This window comes from Emys orbicularis, chromosome 2 (genome assembly GCF_028017835.1).
Source record: "Emys orbicularis isolate rEmyOrb1 chromosome 2, rEmyOrb1.hap1, whole genome shotgun sequence".
Lineage (NCBI taxonomy): Eukaryota > Metazoa > Chordata > Testudines > Emydidae > Emys > Emys orbicularis.
In genome coordinates, this window is record NC_088684.1 from 235092154 (window position 1) to 235114584 (window position 22431).

At 40.7% G+C, this 22431-nt stretch overlaps 1 protein-coding gene across 1 annotated transcript in view; it reads right to left on the minus strand.

Annotated features, from left to right (window-relative positions):
* STK31 (serine/threonine kinase 31) overlaps positions 1-21606 on the minus strand; it is a 117991-nt gene extending 96385 nt beyond the window's left edge. The window contains exons 1-9 of the mRNA XM_065400074.1: positions 21570-21606; positions 21438-21490; positions 19321-19419; positions 17645-17719; positions 13570-13728; positions 11674-12032; positions 7881-8076; positions 5337-5452; positions 4007-4166 (exon numbers count right to left, since the gene is read on the minus strand). Of these exons, the coding sequence (XP_065256146.1) occupies positions 4007-4166; positions 5337-5452; positions 7881-8076; positions 11674-12032; positions 13570-13728; positions 17645-17719; positions 19321-19419; positions 21438-21490; positions 21570-21597 (1245 nt within the window). The 5' untranslated portion in view covers positions 21598-21606. The remainder of the gene's footprint in view (positions 1-4006; positions 4167-5336; positions 5453-7880; positions 8077-11673; positions 12033-13569; positions 13729-17644; positions 17720-19320; positions 19420-21437; positions 21491-21569) is intronic.
* Between the last annotated feature and the right edge of the window lie 825 nt (positions 21607-22431).

The following is a 22431-nucleotide window of genomic DNA, read 5'->3' on the forward strand; positions in this document are numbered from 1 at the left end:
TAAAACCATCAGAGAATTTTGCAGACAACAAATATTTCTCAAACTTTGAGATCTGTTCAACTGTAGTTAGATTAAAAGTCAACATTTAGATCAACATTATTTAGATGTATGTAATGATGATTAGGTGCATATTAATCAACCTTTGAGGTGCATGCCTTGTATTTTCATCAACCCAATACATGTGCTTATTAACTAACACTCTATGGAGTGTGTTATTCCACTTACACATGGATTTTAAATTTAGGTAATTCATTAGAAAAGGTCTTAATACCACTATGTCCTTTAAAAACAGGACAGCTTTTGTTAAAAACAAAAAAATTATTTTTTATTTAAGAAAAGTGGTTTTGGTATTGAGTCACTACAACTCAAATTCTTTCTTCTACACTTCCCAAAGACTTCAGGGGTACTTGCCACAAATTCCACTGGAGCGGCAAAATATTCTGCCTCTAGCTGCTGCCACTTCACCTGGGGAGTTGGTGTCTAAATTAATTCTTCAGGCTGCTCCAAGCCTGAACACACTTCCCCATTTGTATGTCCTCTGCTCCTCTCAGGCCTGCCTGTCCCCTGACAGTATTACCTGTCTATTCAACTTTTCCTCTTCATGCTACTTGTAACACTGCCTCGGCAACTCTTGTTCTCCTTAATGCACAGTCAGAGCGCTCAAACAAGATTTGAAAGAAGATGATAGCTAGATTCTATGTAACTGGAGACACATCAGGTCAAACATGACAAAGTACAGTTTTGTAAAAAGAAACTTTTTACTGGCATGTAGCATTTGTCATACTGTTAGCCATCCACAACAAGCAGGGAGCGGAACCCCAATGCTATGCCACACCAATTACAGCAAATCAGGATTAACAAAAATTTGCCACGTGAAGAGATCTTCTCTTCATGATGTTTATCATGTAACAATTCTATGTGCTGTAATAGACTACTACAAAATCTCTTCACAGAAAGCTACAGGCTGGTTGCAGATGGTTCCAATCTTATCCAATTATCTCACAGAGTACAAAAATGTTGAGACTAGAAAGATTCTCTTCACGCATCAGGTCACTTCATCACTTCTAGCATTTGCTCAGCTTATTTTTCTAAGTGATTTTTCCATAAATGAGTTGTAGCAAATCAGGAGTGGTAAGAGAGGGAGACCTTAAAATGAATTCTGGAGATCACTCAAGTGCTGGTTTCACTCTTAGCCTGGATCTTTGTTTTATATGTCCTCTGCTGCTCAAATTTGATTAACCCATGTGTCTCAAAAAGTTTCCTGCTGCTGCTGCTTCATCTGGGATGAAGGATGTTCCAAAGGAAAAGTCATTAAAATGAATCCTTAAGACTGTTCTAGCCCTGTAAGCTCCTTCTCTCTCTTTATTCTTTGCTGCTACAGTACTTAAACAATTTTGGATATCAAAGCCCTGGCAACCTGCCTATTTCTCTTCCTTACTGACCACCTCTCCATAAACAAATTATAGCAAGCTCATTTGTTTTACTGTTAAACTATGTGTTCATAGTGGGTGTTACTCATGCAGAGCGAAGTTAAATATTTTTAAAAACAAATCTCTTTATGTTGTTTACAATTAACCTACTGGATCATTAAAAACTGAAAATTTAAAAATATCAGTTTCTTTTTTACTATTGTTTAGTGTTAATATTTCTCATGCATGGTGAGGAAAATAGACTTGTTTCACTTCTATTAACAGTAATTTTTCTAGTCCATTTCATGAGCTAATGCATCAGTATAATTTCGCAGTGCTTGGGAAGTAAACAGTCTTACTTCAAATGTTTATTCTTAAATTTAGGAGAAAATTCATGACTCATTATCTATTGGTCTCACATTTCATAAGATAGAATTATATTTTCTAGCAATGATAAATCCTCAGGGTTCACTTTATCTGCAGAACTACTGAACTCGGCCTCAGTGACAGTCCAAGGTAGGAAGGTTATACAGAAAGGGATAAATATATTAATAACAAAAGCTACTTTGCACTTATGATACTCTTAACTTGCTCTGTAAAGTCCTTTGAGATCGATGGATAAAGCTATATTACAGCATTCTCCATATAAAAAACTCAAGACTCCTAGCAAACATTATTTTAGCCTCTACAGTAGAATTATGAGTAGGTAAACATTACAGAACATGCAGCAGCACAAGCCAGCACCAAAGAGGGATGTGGTGCACAGGAAGCCTGTAAGAGAAGCCTACAGAAGCCACCACTCGGGAGCGCAAGCAGGGAAAAATAGCACGTGCGTGCACATTGGAAGGGAGAGGGGTGTTGTGGGGATAACGGTTCCTTCCCCGGTTCCCTGGGGTAGCTTTGGAGAAGTACCTGAGGTAGAAGCAGCTTCCTGCTAGCGGAAGTATAATCCCCTCATCTGTGTCCCCAAAACACATACACACCATTGATTTCTCTTGCTGGTCCCAAGGACTCCACAGGACACTGGTTTCAACCACTCCCCTCTTTGATTGCTCTCAATGCTGGAGCCATACATGGGGGACATGGAGAGGGGGATCCCCCTTTCCCAGAGGCTGAGACCTTGCCCTGTCTATCAATCACCCGTAAAGCACATAACTTGAACCCTCCCTGACTCGGGCCGGCTCCAATCAAGTTAACTGACGTAAAGAGGCTGCCAATGGCTATGCTGGGTGGCATGCTCTCTCCTACACTAGACCACCACACCCATTTCTGTATCGTTAACACTTTTGTTTTCTCCCTACCACAGGGAGGGAGCATAGACTTTTTCTGTATTTAGCATACTGTCTCAAAGACCACTTGTGGTGTGTGACAGAGAAAGACAATCTCCAACATTAAAGTTGAAACTAGTTTCCTATTATAACTCAAAAGAGCCCTGAGTCTAGGAAGGGGTGCGTTTTGATGGTGCAACCAAAGAGGGCAAACAGCACAGAGTGGATCCCATAAGACTGCCAGACCCCTCAGAACTTCCAGGGTGGGCTTAAGGTTTCGTGGGATTTGGAGCCATAAGGTCTCATGGAATTTGGCACAAGATTTGCAGCCATGATAGGATCCCCATGCTCAGGGCCACTTCTGTTTGCTGGCTTCCAGCAGTCAACCCACGTTCCCTCCCTTATCTAGGTTGCTGCGGGCTGTGCTCGTCACCACTTTGGGGCTGGGAAGGAATGTTTCTACATACCACAAACTGGCCAAGGCTGGTGAGGTTTTCTCACCTTCCTCACAATGAAATCCAGGGGTTGAGTTTTGGGCAACCATAGGGCTGGGATTCTCCCTGTCCCGGAGGACACAGTTTGGAACTATTGAAGAGACATTTACTTGCCACAACTTTTGGCAGATAACCAGTGCAGGAACTTGCTGATTTAGGCTCCAGATCCAAAAAGGTAACATAGGGGCCTCCCAAGGCCATCTCCTTATGAGATGGGGCATGTGTCTAACCCCCATGGGGGAAGTGCAAACCATAAGCTGGGATACTACCCCAGGGGGACTGCCCCATCAATGTGCTTGAGAGCAATGTTGGCTGAGGGGCGGAGGGGTGCCCAGGTCCCTTCTCGCCTCAACCACCAAAGGGGGCACGCTAGAGGGCAAGTGGAGGCACACAGAGAACCTCTTAGTTTGATGATTGGCTCCTTCTGTAGTGGGACCCCCCAAAACAGGCAAAAGACCAATGAGGTGCAAGTGACTGCACTGGACTGTCCCCTGATGAGAACCTTGGATGTAATGTGACTAATAAAGTTGCAGTTTCGTTAAAACCCATACCACGTGTCCTCGCCTTCTGAGCAGGGAGCATACCAATAACCCTCACTTGCCATTTTCTGATGGCTCTGAATGCCCCAATCGCCTCATTTAAATCAGGAGTGTCAAAAGTTTAATCTTCTTTAAAATGAAGCGAACAATCCAAATTTATCATTACTGGAAAATACTGCAGTTACCCAAGGCAAGGTAGATTTTTCCATTCTCTATTCATGATAACAGAGTTCACTTTATAAGACTAATGTACTCTATCAACAGCCTATAAATTACAGCTCTGAGAAAAAACCCACCACATTTTTGCACAACTGAATCATCTCTTGAGCCAAGTTATATTCTGCCCAAATCTTCTCCAACTTTCCCAAGGAAGACGGAGCAATGAGACATCTTTCAGTAACCTCCTTTACAGCTCCGAAGAGGTCATCTCCAAAATGAACATTCATATTTGAACGCCTGAGTGGTGAGGAGAGAAAGAATTAAACAAGAATATTTAGCTAGAAAACACTTTTCTTCATAGCTTGAAACAATATTACTCAATAGTGGTGCACATAATTGTTTTTTAAAACCTGCCACATTAACCTAATTTCATATCCAATAACAATGAGTCAAGTGAAATTTCTGCTGTCCCTGCAGGTATTCTTACCCACTCCCATCTCAAAAAAGAAGATAATTAAACGGTATGACATCTGCCAGCAAGTAACACAATACTGCAGGAAGTAACAGGTATATATGAATATTCAATAGCATAAAAGGCTACACTTGTGTTGTCTCTCTTACTTTGAACTTTCTCATTCCCACCCTTTATATTTTGTCTATTCATTTTTCTTAGATTTGTTTATTCTCTACCCCAGGGCACCTCTCTCTTTGAAAAGCTCATCCATTTTCTCTCTTAAACACACTAGAGCAACTTCCTTCTCACTAGAATTGATGGTCACTTCTATCTTAGACTTCTCCCAACACAGCCCCTTTCCACAGCTGCCCTGTACTGCTTCATTTTGTTTCACTTTGCAACCCACAACACAACAAAAAGACAACACAGAGAGGGAACCACAGGAAAGACTTGTGTCTACACAGCAATCAAAGGTGTGACCGCAGCACACACAGCCATACCTGAGCTAGCTCTGATCTAGCTAGGTTGAATAACAATAGCAGCATGCGCTCTACAAGCCCACCCCGGACAGGGGAGGTGTAATTTGAATGGCTAGCCAATGATCAGCAGTGAAAGTATTTCACTGTGCCCATACTTTTTAACAACTTTTATCAGGAACTACCTGCCTCAGGACACTAAATAGGAATTTCAAGCTGTTTGCTACGATGGTTAGAAAGAAATACAAAGATCTAAACTAAACTCTTCAGATCTATCCAACCAACATTGGAAGGCAGGAACTAGCCTACCACCTTGACAGCTGGACATAAAAGCTGCAGATTTCAGTCAAGGATTGTAGTAGCAAGTCAAAAAGACTTCTCTGTCTTTTCATGTTAGTTTTGTTAAAAGGAAAATAGCAGAATAAAATAATGACTACAAAAATTAAAATTGAATGAGAGAACAAATAGCATGCACTCATTTTAAAAGTAAAAAATACAGCAGTGGTAATTTGGTACAGTTAAAAAACTTGTACATACCTAACATCTTTCAGTACCTCAACCTGGGCAGCCAAACTTCTCATTTTAGTTCCTACATACGTATGCAGAATTTTCCCCAAATGTTTAAGAGTTTCCTTAGATGTTTCCTTTTCTTCCTGCATTATTGATTTTTGGCGGGGGGGGAGGGGTGGTGACAAAGGACACAAACAATGGTTAAATTGTTAGCCTAGATTACTAAAACACGGTATTATTGGGATTTTTAACTAGAAATGAAATACAGACAAGCCTGTGCCCAGCACAGACAAAATGGCTATATATGGTCATGCAACCATGGTGGATGAAAATCATGATTTTAAAAAATTATATTTTTGTATTTAAATATTGCTAGTTCTTTACTTCCTTCCCCTTTTAGTCTTAAATTGTTGAAGGGGATGCTTTGTACTTCTTCCGCTTCCTAATTGTTAGCAGAGTTTCAGATTTTATTGAGATTTTCCTTCCACTAAGAAATTTTACACTTAAAATGCTCATCAATACTGAAAAAAATAAGTCCAGGGCCCAATTAGCATCTTTACTGTCAGAACACCACAAATGCAAACACCAATTGATAAGCAAATACCCTGTGCTGTATTTGCAATCAACACCACTCTTCCAATATACTGCACTTCCACAAATCAATCAAAATGAAAAACTCATACCAGGCTACACTCCTCGATCAGGATTTGCAGTCAACTGGACTTGTGCTCATAAATCACTTAGGTGCTTTTAAAAATCCCACTCAGGCTCCTAAATCCATCTTTTGGCACCTAATTTTAGCCTATTTTTGAAAACATTGGTGCGTGTGTATTTAAAGAGTTCAAAATAACTTTTCATGGTTAACACAGACATTTTGTTTTGAAGGGTCAAAGGCTGTCTGTAAGAGTACAGTTTTTAATAGAAGTAATTTAGCCTTGGACGCTGCAAATACTTATGCTCATTAAACCTAAAGTCAACAGGAACATTTGTGAGTAAATTACATACCTGCTTAACTATTAGCAGGATCAGGTCCTTTAGATTCAGTATTTATTTATTTATTTTGCTTATACCAGTTTTGTAAAACTCAAATAAGATACCCTACTAGGAGTGCCATTTAGAATAACAGCATCTGTAGTTGAGTTCATATTAAATTTTAATCTAAAGTTGCAATAATAATCATTTTCCAATTAGTTTTAGAAAGCCTCAAACTGATATAAATCAAGAGGATTTTTTAAAATCAATTATCTAAATTGCTCCACGCAGCATGCAGCCATGGGAAGGGAAGCGGGGGGAAGACCTGTCTTTTAAGTACTATGTCACAACCTTTTCATTTAAACATGGTTATGCATGATTAATATAAAAAGACACTCAACCTTTCAGCTTAGGAAGTGAGAAGAAAACCAGTAGAACTCTCAGAAGGCAGAGATTCTATCTCCTTTAAAAGGGCTTGTCTGTACTTCAGGCATTCAAACAACTCCACTTACATGCCAGTGGCTGCCACCTTGTTTGTTAAGGGGTATGTGTACAGTGCAATTAGACACTCCCGGCTGGCCCACGCTAGCTGACTCAGGCTTCCAGGGCTCAGGTTCAGAGGCTGTTTAATTTTGGTGTAGACATTGGGCTTGGGCCAAACATCTACACCACAATTAAACCCCTTATCCCAAGCCAGGGTCAGCTGGCACCGTGGGTTCTTAACTGCAGTGTAGACATACCCAAGGTTACTCCGACTTACCTGGAATTACAACGATTTGATAGTATCTTCAGAGGACAGAAGTGCTGGTGACGACTTTTGCATACTGATCAGTCATGGAGAGACGAGGCAAGAACAGCTGCCCTCCTAAAGAGGGGCAATTCACCACAGGACATGGCAGTGCTACTGGGTAGCAAAGCTGGTTCTGAACATTCCTGCTCCCTCTCACTTGCACTCCCAGTCCTGAGTTCTCCTCCCTGTCTGTTTCAGTTTGATCTGCTGTCCAGCAGGAACGGGAGAGGAGACAGGCACCTGTGTGCAGGTTACTCTACCAACACCCCAAAACCTGTATTCACAGTGGAAGATTGGCCTCCACAAGTGCACATCTCTGGAAGAATGGGACGGAGACACCCACCCACATCAACTGCCCAACCTCAAGGAATCAGATCAAAGGTAACCTGCTCTTTCAACAGTTCTGAAATGTATATATCTCATGCTCTTCAAACCTGAGCTAACACAAGATACTTTTAACATATGAGACACGCTCTCATTTTGATAATTTGGGTCAAGCATTTTCTTTCACACCGTATTCCACATATCCATTTTCAAAATCAAACAGTAAATCTGGTACTAAGTACTATGTTTCTCAATTAGAATAAACATCTTTCACCGTGGAGTATCACACACACACACGCTTGTGTTTTATTTGGCACCACAGTTAGGGAAGCAATCCTCTCCTCTGTACAAAAGTTGTTTCAGTCTATATGCCAGAAGCAAGATTCAGTCTATTGTGGAAGACAGATTTCCATAGAAATTAATCAGATGAGTCTATTAGACAGGTGAGTCTAATAGAGGAGAATCTCCCTCGCTTTTTCACGTACCTGCATTTGATGGTTCAGCTGTGCAATTGTCGATTCTAGTTCTTTAGAATTTTGGAGGAGAATTTGATTTTCCTCTTGGAGAATCTCTTTCTCGTTTCTGAGCTTTTCATTCTCTTCAAACAGTTTCTGATCCTGTTTTATTTTTGCCAAACTGATGTTTGACCCCATATTAAAGTCACAAGCCATCAATTTTTCCCTATTAAAAATAAATGAATATTAACAGAATCAAGATACTTATTTTATAATGGTACGACAATTCTTTAATCATGACTGTCAAGAACATCTTAGTCATACAGATCAAGAATAGAAATCTATTGTATAAGCAATTATACATGATGAAATTATGCCACATTTCTTTAGAAGTGTGACCTTCCCACGCTGGTCTTCAAACAGATTTGTATACAACCTCTTTGTGCCTCAGTTTCCTTCATCGGCATATGTACACAAAACTTCACTCAATAAAGGTTGTGATATGCAGAGAATTATTAAAAACAGCCATGGGAATGGGTGGAAGTAGAAAGCTAGGATCTCCTTGCTGCCAGGAGGTGCACATTTCCCTAGGCCAGTCTGAACATTATGGAGGACAATGCTGCTGCAGCAGGATGGAAGAAAGAATGAATTGTTTACCAGACCCTGAACTTCTCTAAAATTCAGGAAACAGTCCTGGCTACTTCAAAGCAATTCAGGGATGAGGCAGTTTACTATCAAGCTAATTGAGCTGCATTCCAAATTATGGTCCCAACAAACATCAGTGTGAACAAACATCCTAGTGATCCAGAATGTGATCTTGCAAAACATAACATGGGGGAAGTCATGCCCTCAGATGCTTCAGTGATGGGCTCTCTATAAAATTCCTAAATAGACAGAAGAGATCAGGAAAATATGAACAGCCAGTGAAGTTTAAATATATATATTTTTAGAAGACGTTTACTTATTCTGCTGCCTAACGTTTCCGGTTGCGGAGCAGCATCTTTATCACCCACATTCCCCTTCTTCAGCAACTTGTAGCCCTGGAAACTCTAGATACCATGAATGTCTTTTTAAAGATTTATGACCACCATCACCACCTCTTGTCACTGTAAGCACAAGTGGTACAGGACACATACTTACTTCCAGTTGTAAGACTTGGCTTTATTTCATCTGAGCATAGCTCTTGTACTCCCTTCCCCAACAGACAAAAGATACAAAGGGTAGGAATTAATGGTAAATTCTCAGAATGGAGAGGGGTAACTAGTGGTGTTCCCCAAGGGTCAGTCCTAGGACCTATCCTATTCAATTTATTCATAAATGATCTGGAGAAAGGGGTAAACAGTGAGGTGGCAAAGTTTGCAGATGATACTAAACTACTCAAGATAGTTAAGACCAAAGCAGATTGTGAAGAACTTCAAAAAGATCTCACAAAACTAAGTGATTGGGCAACAAAATGGCAAATGAAATTTAATGTGGATAAATGTAAAGTAATGCACATTGGAAAAAATAACCCCAACTATACATACAACATGATGGGGGCAAATTTAGCTACAACGAGTCAGGAAAAAGATCTTGGCGTCATCGTGGATAGTTCTCTAAAGATGTCCACGCAGTGTGCAGAGGCGGTCAAAAAAGCAAACAGGATGTTAGGAATCATTAAAAAGGGGATAGAGAATAAGACTGAGAATATATTATTGCCCTTATATAAATCCATGGTTCGCCCACATCTCGAATACTGTGTACAGATGTGGTCTCCTCACCTCAAAAAAGATATTCTAGCACTAGAAAAGGTTCAGAAAAGAGCAACTAAAATGATTAAGGGTTTAGAGAGGGTCCCATATGAGGAAAGATTAAAGAGGCTAGGACTCTTCAGTTTGGAAAAGAGAAGACTAAGGGGGGACATGATAGAGGTATATAAAATCATGAGTGATGTTGAGAAAGTGGATAAGGAAAAGTTATTTACTTATTCCCATAATACAAGAACTAGGGGTCACCAAAAGAAATTAATAGGCAGCAGGTTTAAAACAAATAAAAGGAAGTTCTTCTTCACGCAGCGCACAGTCAACTTGTGGAACTCCTTACCTGAGGAGGTTGTGAAGGCTAGGACTATAACAATGTTTAAAAGGGGACTGGATAAATTCATGGTGGCTAAGTCCATAAATGGCTATTAGCCAGGATAGGTAAGAATGGTGTCCCTAGCCTCTGTTCGTCAGAGGATGGAGATGGATGGCAGGAGAGAGATCACTTGATCATTGCCTGTTAGGTTCACTCCCTCTGGGGCACCTGGCATTGGCCACTGTCGGTAGACAGATACTGGGCTAGATGGACCTTTGGTCTGACCCAGTACGGCCTTTCTTATGTTCTTATGTTCTTATACACTTTTATACTCCGCATTTTTGGACAGTGAATTTTTTTTTTTTTTAATATTGAGGTAAATTAACATGGACTGACTGAATCAGGTAAGCTCCAGCACAAGTAACCAATATACTCTATTGCAAAATTATTGCAGGGACCAATGCCTTGCAACTTCAATCCTCGACTAAACCTTCCACATCATCTTCTCCCTTACCTTGGAACCAATGTCCCAACTTCCATCAATTTTTCTAGACTCTCCCACACCTCTTAACAGCCAGGCCCCAAGCTCTTCCAAGAGCAGGGGGGAGGGGGAAACATTCTTCAGAAAGTTAATATCTAGAGAATTAGCTGTGCTCTCACTGCATGACCCTCTCTCTCTCTCTGCTACACAAGTGTGAAGATGAATAAAATAGTAAAGACAAGAGTAATAACACTAAGGAGAATAAAAGCTCAAATTAAATGAGTCAGAGCAGAAACCATCTTTAATAAGAAAGACAAGTTTCAGCTAGAAAAAAAAACAATAATTAAGAGCGTCGGGCAAAGATTTCAAAAGTGTCCAGTGATTTTGGATGACCAACTTGAACGGGGCTGGAGTTTCCTACACTGTGCACTAAGCACTTTCTCAAGAAGGATGGAGTCTCTCTTTTTTAATACATAAAAGTAAAGGAGGAAAGAAAATGAAGACACGAAAGAGGAGTGAATTAGGAGATGGAGGAGAACAATTTACCATGCCTTCTATATTTGGTTCTATTAGATGCCAAAAAAATTCTGTCTCCCAACCTGATTCTGATTGTGTAAAGTCTTTTAGCCTGATTTTCATACCAGGCTTCCTTTTTGGAGGGCCAGTTTTGTACCCATGCCCACAGGTCATTCATAAATTTCCCTTGCAATTCACGGCAATAGTAATATACAGTGGGAGAAAGACACACCATGTGTACATAAGCACAGCCCAGTTTCAAAAAGCCAGTCCTTTGAGTGCAAACTCCAATTCATTAATCATTTAGAACAGGCTATCTTTATAACTTATTATGTTGCTAGAAAGTCCAAGAGACAAGTGCAGCATTTTTAAAACTAATAATATTTTTGTACCAATTATAGTTTGTTGTATGATGCCAGTAACATCTCTTGCTTTGTAGTATATGCAGAACAAATGGCTTTTGGGACTAAGCAAAGACAAGGCACATAAATGGCTTAATCTCTGCAGCTATTTATTGTTTTGTGCAATATAATATAATAAAAGTTATCCCTTAACTAACCATTGGACATATAATCCACACAAAAAATCCAAAATATTTTCTTCAGTAAAGGAAGCTTTTAGGAGACAAAACATCCACTTAGCAAGGGCTGAAATTTATTGTCTTTAATTGCTCACTTTTTGCTTTTCCCACCTTCCTCTCCTACATACACACTCAGTAATGAGTCTATATCAAAACAGTGACACTCACTATCAGACCCCACCCCGTCTTACTTCGCAAAAGGCATATGGTTCCCAGTATGATTGTCATTCCTCATGTTGGTACCTATCTGGTCACCAAAACGCCCTTTCAGTCGGTTGGATACTGAAGGGTTGGGTCTGTTCTCCCATGCTGGAGCTGAAACTTTTGCATTCCAGGGTTGGTACTGAACAACATCTGTTTTTTTCTCTTCGCAGTTGTTAGCATTTATAGGGGATTTGCATTTTTCAGCAAACCCCTTCTTAGCCACTTCTTCCCCAATATCCACTTTTCCATACTCAGCCTGGGCAACAATGGTACCATCCTGGTATGTGGCTTTGTGTCGCATTTTTATTTCTTTTTCAAAAATTAAACTGCATAAAAACTTTCTCCCCTGTAAAATAAATGTACAGAAGTTATAAAACTGCCCACAGTGAATAGTTTCTCTTTGCTTAACTCAACTAACTTTCCATCAGCAAACAGACCTGTTAAAGACTTCAGTGGAGCCTAGAGGAGTTAGACTTTCAATGAAAGTTGGGCACCAAACTACATTAGGCCACTTTGAAAATCCCAGGCCAAATATTTAACAGCATTATACAAAGGTTAACCTTTCAGTAATACAGGAAAAGATTGTATTATAAATAATAATGTGATTTGTGCCATTCCTCTAACCCCTTACCCCCGTCATTTTAGCTGTCAACATTTTATCCACATTGGTCATAGTCACTTAAATGAAATGGCTAAAGCTTAACCGCAGCACTAAATATTTCCCATTTAAATAAGTCCTCACTACTACAGAGCAAATGATATAAAAATGTGTGATCAGCTACATATCTACCACTTGAAATGGAATGCAAATGTCATTACATTATTACATATAAACATCTACATTGTGAATATCAACACTGAAATGTCAAGACTGAAAAATCAAGCATTCAAAAGTTAGGAATGCTAGAACTGCAGTTATTAGTTTGATTGCTAGTGTCAGACACTGGCAGGTTTGAAGGCTGAGAGGAATGGGATGTGATGCAGCCCTTCAAAGAAGTGGCTGAAAACAACTTAACAGAGAAAAAAAAACACCCTTAACTCAGCCATTTCTTTGAATAAGCTGTTTTTGCTGATGTTCCCCCCCAAAAAAAGAAAGAAGTTCAGCCTGAGGCAGAGAGCAAATATGGAAAAATTTAGCCCTAACAGTTAAAGTTTGGCACAGTTATAAGTAACTGGAAACAGTGGGTTACAATGGAATTTGTTAGGCAGCCTTTACTAGAGGCTTTACTACCTCCAACTATAAGATTAACAACGATCTCCCGATTCTCCTCTAAACCACCAGTTGAATGCAGAAGTGCCAAAGAGGAAGCAAATTCACACTCACTGATGACAAGAGGGCAGGTATTTTTCTAGCTCCATCCATCAACCCAGCATTCTTTCCAATGAATTTAATTTATTTATTTTCTGTGGCACTCATCATCATCATCCCTGAGCAACTCACAACCATCAATGGATTCATGTTCCATTCCAACAGGGAATACTTCCCTGTTGATTTAGGGAAGTATTATTTCCTGTTAAAGATGGACACTGAAACAGAGAGAGCGCCATGTCACTTGGTCTAGTGAGAGAGTTTGTGACAGAGCCAGGAACAGAACCTAGAGCTCCCAAGACCATCCTCCACCTACTACTGGCTATCTAGATAGCATCTCCACTCATTTTTTAAGATGGCCATTTTGGCTTTTAAAGTTCATTAATGGTGAGAGATTTGACTATCTTACAGATATCCCCCATGAGTCTCAGCTTGATGGGTAAAGACATTCTCACCATTCATCTTTTATGGATTTCTAAGGATGAAAAATCGTTCGGATGAAAAAGGATGTAGATAGTTTGGCTTTATTTGTTACACAGTTCATCATCCACGCATTTAGAAGTCTATAACTTACCTGGTCAAATTGATTTAAATCTTGATCAGGAGGAATCTGTAGTCCCCAGAGTCTATACTTTTTAGCAATGTTGGGAAATTGCAAGTTCTCTGGAATCTCAACTATTTCTGATCGATTTAGAATCTCAGAATTTCCATAATCAATGTATAATACCTGACACTGTGGCAATAATATCAAATATAAATAAGCATAGCTGCTACAAGTCTACTACAGTAGTATGTATTAAAATATACAGTACTTAGAGGACTATATATCACTTGTGATCCTAGTGTGCAAGTCCTAAAGGGAGTTCTACATCTGATCAAGGACAATATACAGAAAAGATAGCTAAGCCCTTATAGAAGCAAACCTACTAGGTAGGAGAAGTCACAGCTCAAACTACACCATCAAAACTGAAAATTAAAAATAAAATCTTAATTTACAAATATAAAATTTGTTGTCCTAAGTTACTGTGCCATTTTTATGGTCAGCATAATGTGTTTTCAAGGTCAAAGCTTTTCCATTTTCTGTTTAAAAATCCTGAACATTTCTTACCCTCATCTCTTCCAGTGTAAATCTATTCTGTATAGAATAATCATTGTTCATAGCATCCCTTACCATAAGCTGGGAACAATGATGTCATTTAGTGGAAGCAATTGCCACCTCTCCTCAAGTACAAAACTATCAATTTCAGTGCAACAAGCTCCCAATTGACGGGTGCCAAAAGACCTTGACAAACAACTAATAAGTATCTTACAGTTTCGATATCTGAAGAAAAAATGCTATCAGATATATTTAAAAAAAAAACAAACAGTAAGATGGTGATACAAAAGGCAATAAGTGTGCCTGAAATTACAAGAGGCTTCTCAAAGGAAATCTTCAGCAGTTTTGTTCTAATACCTTGCATAAACAGCTAAATATTTACTAAGTAAGTATACAGTTTTAAAAAAATTCAGAACAATCTTTAGAAATATCCATTCATTGTTTCATTAGTCCACTTCAGCCCATTCAAGTCTCACAGTGCACGCTACAGTTTTTATGGTATTTCCAGAAAGGAGATATATTTGATGATTAAAAGTAGGTCTGAAAAGCAGGACATTTCAAAGGTTAAGCAAGTTCTAAGGTGTTTTTACAATTTGCTTATGTTAATTCAACAGTTTGTGTACCAATGTTTTTTAAATGAAAAACCACATTCAGTCTTACTTTTCCTCTAATAGTTAAAGTGTTGGCTTGCTAGCAGCTTGAGTTTTTGGGAAGTATGTACATGTATTTGTATATATATTCATATTACATTTGGAGATCTCTTTTAATAAAGGGGATAAGTTAGGGCAGTGGTTTTCAAACTTTTTTCTGGGGACCCAGTTGAAGAAAATTGTTGATGCCCGTGACCCAATGGAGCTGGGGATGAGGGGTTTGGAAGAGGCTCAGGGCTGGGGCAGGGGGTTGGGGTGCGGGCTGCAGCCAGGAATGAGGGGTTCAGGGTGTGGGAGGGCACTCTGGGGTGGGGCATGGGGTTGGGGTGTGGGATGCAGGAGGGGCTCCGGGTTTGGGGGGGATGGCTCTGGGCTGGGGGTGCAGGCTCTGGGGTGGGGCTGGGGATGAGGGGTCTGGGATGCAGGAGGGGCTCCGAGTTTAGGAGGGGGGCTCAGGACTGGGTCAGGGGGTTGGGGTACAGGAGGGGATCAGGGCTCTGGGCTGGGGGTGCAGGCTCTGGGGTGGGGCCGGGGATGAGGGGTCTGGGATGCAGGAGGGGCTCCGATTTGGGGGGGGGGGCTCAGGCTCTAGGGTGGGGCCGGGGATGAGGGTTTTGGGGTGCAGGAGGGACTCCAGGTTTGGGAGGCGGGCTCAGGGCTGGGTCGGGGGTTGGGGTGCGGGAGGGGCTCTGGGGTGGGGCAGAGGATGAGGGACTTGGGGTGCAGGAAGGGGTTCCGGGTTTGGGGGGGCTCAGGGCTGGGGCAGGGGATTGAGGAGCGGGGTTAGGGCATGGGGTTACCTCCGGCGGCTCCCGGTCAGCGGCGCAGCCAGGTGCAGAGGCAGGCTTCCCATCTGTCCTGGCACCGTGGACCGCACTGTGCCCCGGAAGCAGCAGGTCCAGCTCCTAGGCAGAGGCACGCAAGCAGCTCGGGGTGGGGGCAGCATGCGGAGCCCCGTGGCCCCCCTGCCTAAAAGCCGGACCTGCTGCTGGCCACTTCCGGGGTGCAGCGCGGTGTCAGAACAGGTAGGCACTAGCCTGCCTTAGCTGGGCAGCACCGCTGATGGGACTTTTTAATGTCACGGTCTGCAGTGCTGACCAGAGCGACCCACTGCTTTACATGCCGTAACTTTGAAAAACACTGAGTTAGGGAAAAATCCCAAATTTAGCACCTCACTCTAAATTTAATCTTTAGTTTCAAGAACAAAACAGCTTTTCACTGATAATTTTTCCAGTTTTAAATCTGGCTATGAAATGACATAGGAAAAGTTGTGAAATCAGGCTGTCTTCAAGGGCAGAGGTGAAATTAAAGGAAGCTCCCAAATCATTAGGGCATGAGCCAGAGTGGATATCACCAGTTCTAGTGAGGGTAATAAACCTCTTGTGTTTGGACATCAACATTACCAAACAACCCTAGCCTGGGAGCTTCAAACAAAAAAACAAAAACAAAAACAAAAAAAAGTCACCTGAAAGCCATAAGTATCAGCTCTAATATTATTTCGGTGAATGTTATCAGCCAGATCCCAACTCCCATTTTCTCTTCTCAGACGTTTTGAAGTGAAATGGTGCTGCTTGATAACACTGGCAACTGTTACTCTAGGGGGTGTGTGTGTGTGTGTGTGTGTGTGTGTGTGTGTGTGTGTGTGTGTGTGTGTGTGTGTGTGTGTGTGTGTGTGTGTGTGTGTGTGTGTGTGTGTGTGTGTGTGTGTGTGTGTGTGTGTGTGTGTGTGTCACTTCAAAGGGATACACACACTGTACCAATCTTCCCATCAACTTCAAGCTTCCAAAAGAACTTATCACTTTAACGCATACGTGGTCAAACTTTTTGGCCTGAGGGTCACATCTGGGTATGGAAATTGTATGGCGGGCCATGAATGCTCATGAAATTGGGGGTTGGAGTGCGGGAGGGGGTGAGGACACCGGCTGAGGGTGCAGGCTCTGGAGTAGGGCCAGAAATGAGGAATTCAGGGTGTGGGAGGGGGCTCCAGGCTGGGGGAGGGGGTTTCGGTGTTGGGGGGGGGCTTGAGGGCTTTGGGGTGGAACTGGGGGTGAGGGGTTTGGGGTGCAGGAGGGTGCTCCAGGCTGGGATTGAGGGGTTCAGAAGGCTGGAAGGGGATCAGGTCTGGGGCAGGGGGGTGAGGGCTCTGGGGTGGGGCTAGGGTGACCAGACAGCAAGTGTGAAAAATCGGCACAGGGGGTGGGGGATAATGGAAGCCTATATAAGAAAAAGACCCAAAAATCGAGACATCTGGTCACCCTAGGTGGGGCTGGGGTTGAGAGGTTTGCGGGGCAGGAGGGTGCTCTGGGCTGGGACCGAGGGGTTCAGAGGGCAGGAGGGGGATCAGTGCTGGGGTAGGGAGCTGGGGAGGAGGTCAGGGGTGCAGGCTTCAGGCAGTGCTTACCTCAAGCAGCTCCTGGAAGCAGCGGCATGCCCCCTCTCCGGCTCCTACGCGGAGCCACAGTCAGGCAGCTCAGCGTGCTGCCCCGTCTGCAGGCACCACCCTGCTGCTCCCATTAGCCGGGAACTGCTGCCAATGGGAGCTACAGAGCCAGCGCTTGGGGTGGCGGAAGTGTAGGGAGCCCCCTGGCTGCCCCTACACGTAGGAGCCGGAGGGAGGACATGCTGCTACTTCCGGGAGCTGCGCAGAGTGAGGCAAGCCCCCGACCCCGCTACCCGGCGGGAGCTCGAGGGCCAGATTAAAAGGTCTGACGGGCCGGATGCGGCCCACGGGCCGTAGTTTGCCCACCCCTGCTTTAACGTATGCCCCAGGCAAGTAACAACAGATTTAGATTTTTTTAGGCAACGATAAGCCTCAGAAGTATATTATTTTTTGTTTCCATATATTTGCTTTTAAAAGTGATTCAGCAGTAAAGAACAATAATATCCTAAAATATATTTCCTACCTTTTCATCACTGATCACTTGCTGTACTTTGCATCTATACCAGCATTTATCTTCAGAAAAACATCCACCGTAGATCTGTAGATCAGAAGAGAAAGTGGCATTCTGTAAGCATAAGTGCACCTCAAAATTATATACCACAGTCCATTAGAACACTTATTTTTCAACAGTTTGTAATCTGGATATTTGCACAATATTGAAACAGAGTGGCAGTCCACCTAACCCAGTATCCTGTCTCCTACGCCAGCATACGCTGGAGGCTTCAAAATATATAATCCTCAATACATCTAGTTATACAATACTATACTTTGAAGAAATGTTTTATCATGCTGCAAAACATGTTATGCATTGGATTCGTGGAGCTTTTGCTATATGTGCCATTGTCAAGGCTGTATCCCCACTTTGAACTTTAGGGTACAAATGTAGGGGCCTGCATGAAAACTGCTAAGCTTATCTACCAGCTTAGCTCTGGTCCGCTGCCACCATCTTAAGAATTCCCTCCCTGGGAAGCCTTGAGAAACCTTTCACCAATTCCCTGTTGAATACAGATCCAAACTGCTTGGATCTTAAACAAGGAGAAATTGACCCTTCCCCCCTCCTTCCTTTCACCAGCTCCTGGTGAATACAGATCCAAACCCCCTTTGGATCTTAAAACAAGGAGAAATCAATCAGGTTCTTAAAAAGAAGGCTTTTAATTAAAGCAAAAGGTAAAAATCATCTCTGCAAAATCAGTATGGAAAATAACTTTACAGGGTAATCAAACTTAAAGAGCTCAGCGGAATCCCCTCTGTCTTAGGTTCAAAGTATAGCAAACAAGATAAGCACTTTAGTAAAAGGTACATTTACAAGTTGAGAAAACAAAGTAAATCTAAGACGCCTTGCCTGGCTTTTACTTACAATTTTGAAATAAGAGAGACTTGTTTAGAAAGATGGGGAGAACCTGGATTGATGTCTGGTCCCTCTCAGTCCCAAGAGCGAACAACCCCTTAAACAAAGGACACACACAAAAGCCTTTCCCCCCCCAAGATTTGAAAGTATCTTGTCCCCTTATTGGTCCTTGGGGTCAGGTGTCAGCCAGGTTACCCGAGCTTCTTAACCCTTTACAGGTATAAGGATTTGGAGTCTCTGGCTAGGAGGGATTCCATAGCACTGTACACAGGAGAGCTGTCACCCTTCCCTTTATAGTTATGACAGCCATGCTACACAGTTTTACTGACAATAATAAATAACAATAATAATAGCTATGAAGAAGGTAAATGCCAACCACAATATCGTAGAGATTTCTGGATTTTATTTTTTTAATGAAATCAAAAAGGTGATCATAAGAATAATCTAATTTACCTGTACACATATGCAGTTCAGGAGATGAGGTAGTCTACTATGAAGCAAGTTATAGGTAAATCTAAGTAGCATATAAGTTTGTGCATGAATATAAACATATACATAAACACACGCCCTAGAAAATTTTCACTAGTACTCTATTTTACATTTTTTCCCCTGAATATCTGGGGTTTATTTTTTAGTTGAGAGAATAAAAGTCATATTACAATAAAAGAATCAATCAAGAAAACATCTAAGAAATCAGTTGTGTAGAATAAAGATTTTTACATATGTGTAAAAAAAAAAAAAAAAAAAAAATCACACTCCACACACACACACACACACACACCTACCTTTACCTTAGTAAAATCAGGATTGCCAAAAACTGAGTTGGCCTGAGGACAAACTTCAGCCAGTGCATGACTTAATTTCAAGATGTCATTATTTCTACTCATGTTCTAAGAAGTAGGAGGGGAGAGTGAAAAGTGTTAGCTATCATTTGAAAGCCTTTAAACGTCTGTTGCAAAAGCCAATAAATAAGTCAAAACATCTACTAATCCTGACACCACTGCACTGCCCTGACAACTTTCACCTTCCAAATTTTGAACTGTATATACAAGCTTGTTTGCAATTTCTTTCCAACACTGGAAAGCGACTTTCAGGGGTTAGGGAACATACACCTCTACCTCGATATAACGCTGTCCTCGGGAGCCAAAAAATCTTACCACGTTATAGGTGAAACCGCGTTATATTGAACTTGCTTTGATCCACCGGAGTGCGCAGCCCCGCCCCCCCGGAGCACTGCTTTACCGCATTATATCCGAATTCGTGTTATATCGGGTCGTATTATATCGAGGTACTATGGTGAGATGTCATTCTAGCAGAAAATTGGTCTGAAAAAAATATTTACTTTAACAGCTTAACTTTTTTAGAGATTTTGTGAAAACTACAGTCATAAGAGATCTTGCAAAAAATGTGATTTAAAAACTCATATAATGTGAGCATTCATATATTTTTGGGAATATGTATGTAACACTCCTCTTCCAACATTATGGGAAAAGGCAACAACTTTTTTAATCTCTTGTTTTCTTACTTGTAAGAATAATTGTTTGGTTTGACTGATGTTAACAAGACCTTTTAATTGTATTTCAGTTTACCAAGTTGTAAAAACCTATATCAACTACAGAAGATGAGACAACTATTATATTTTATTTTAAGTTCAAAGTGTAGAAAATCCAGAGTGTGGAGAGGGAGAGAAAAAAATTAGTGTAATAAAAATGACTCGCATAAAAGAATAGTAGGGTACAGAATACTAGAAAAATTCTAGGAGTTTGTTGCAGAATGCATAAATTCAAATTCTAAAGAAAGAAATTATTACTAGTGATAGCTCGAATGATCTTACAAATTTATGCATTGACTGTTTTCTTATAAGTAGTTTAAATAAACTCATGTATCATAATGAGTCTGTGACTACATATACAATTAAGCCAATACTTGAAAAGACTTCCAAGTAATTAAGAATACTGTAATTAAAAAGGACACCATCAACATGATATCTAGTGAATTAAAAAAAAAAGTTAAAAGCAGTTTCAGGTACTGTATCTGCCACTGAGTCCCCCTACCAATTTTGGATTTTACAATAATTTACTCTATTTTAAGTGTTGCTTTTCCTGCCACTGTGTGCCCACATGAGGAATTAGGGATATTGGCTATATAAAGGAAAGTGAAACTAACTATAAACAAAGTCCTGTCAAATGCACAAAGTAAAAATAAGACAATCTGAATTTTTCCCCTAATTTTTCAGTTATCTTAAGTTTTACTTGTAACACCACACACCTGACAAAACACAGGCATCGCCTACACCCCCAAAAGATAGCATGTCCATTGTTTAAAGTTATACAGTATATGTACCTGGGGATGAGCAACAAAGACCAAATTCTCATTAAAAGCCACAAAAAGTTACAGAAACCTCCAACCTGGTGTGCTGTTTCCCATTCTAACTTGAGAATCACAATAGATTTTTCCATTATTTTTGTTTTGTTAGAATGTTAAAGTTAGTCATGTTAAAATTTTAAAGGCCCCAAGGTCAACTTTCCATACTATTCCTGATCCAACATCGATAGTTCTAACATTCAAGCTTTTATGTAGGACCTACTGTACACTGAATAGAATAAGTCCATGCAAAATTTGAGTTGGCTGATGGTCAATAGTTTTCTAATCCAATTCAGAAGGCAATATGTGACTCCTGTTTATGTCAGTATTAAGCAACTGAACAGTTGGATGGAATATTTTAACCACATTGTTGGATGTTCAACTTTGGAACCTAAGGTAGTTTCTTTTTTACCCCAAGTCCCATTCATATACCCATCAGGCATTTTAAATTTTGTGTAAGTACATCCCTGCCATTTTTGTGTGAAACTAGATTAAACAAACACCTTATTAGAGTATCTTATTCAAGAAGGTTTTTTTACATCACCTGTGCCCAAAATGTCACAGCATCTTCAACATGACAACCAACCGCATCTTCAACTGGGAGGGAAAAAAAATATTTTATATCAATTCTGAATTTCAGTGTTAACAAAGGAAACAATCTATTTTCCTTCAGTACCTTTATTGTATCCTGTGTTTTCATCCATTACGACAAATCCTGAAACATTACAAAACATCTGGAGTTAAACCTAATAGTAGACATTAAGGAACGTAATAATTTACTGAGTTGGGTCCTGGTCCTGTACTGAGCTCTGCATATTGTGGCCTTGATTTGAATCTGCAGACACCCATAAAATATTTCAAAACTTCTATGAAAACTGCTTCAGTATATGTGTAGATTAAAAGCAAAGCCTTGTTACCTTTAATGACATTGAATTCTGAAACTATGCACTATTATCAAATGTTTCATTAACTGTTATTTTTGCTACCCCACTTCTCCCACCTTCACCAACCCTCCCCTCCCCCCCCCCTTTTTTGGTCTCATCCATTGGGTAGATCTTGTTTTTGAGACTGTAAGGAATTTGGGGAAGGGGCAGTCATTTAATATGTCTGTACAGCATCTAGCACAATGGAGCTCTGACTTGGTGGAGGCCTCCAGGCACGATCACAATACAAATATGGTAAGATTTTGCACCAATTTCAAAAGATGTGAAAAATGTGACTTTAACGCTCTTTTAAAACCCTGATTTAAATACTTTTATCCTCCTTATATTGAATGTGATTCCTCTGTATATTCAGGAATTGGTGAGGACTTCTTTCCTAACAGTCTCATACTTTGCACTGGAGAAACATGGTTTCTCTTATTTTTTTGAATGGAGCTGAAATTAATACAATTTTTTTTTGTTAAAGCCTTAACTGAGATGGCAATCTTATTAAATCTTTTTCACCTGCACCAGCAATTAAAAGTGTCATTATGCCAAGAAAAATGACAATGTAACAGTAGTATTCTTGCTCAACAGATCTACTACCTGTGTACATTC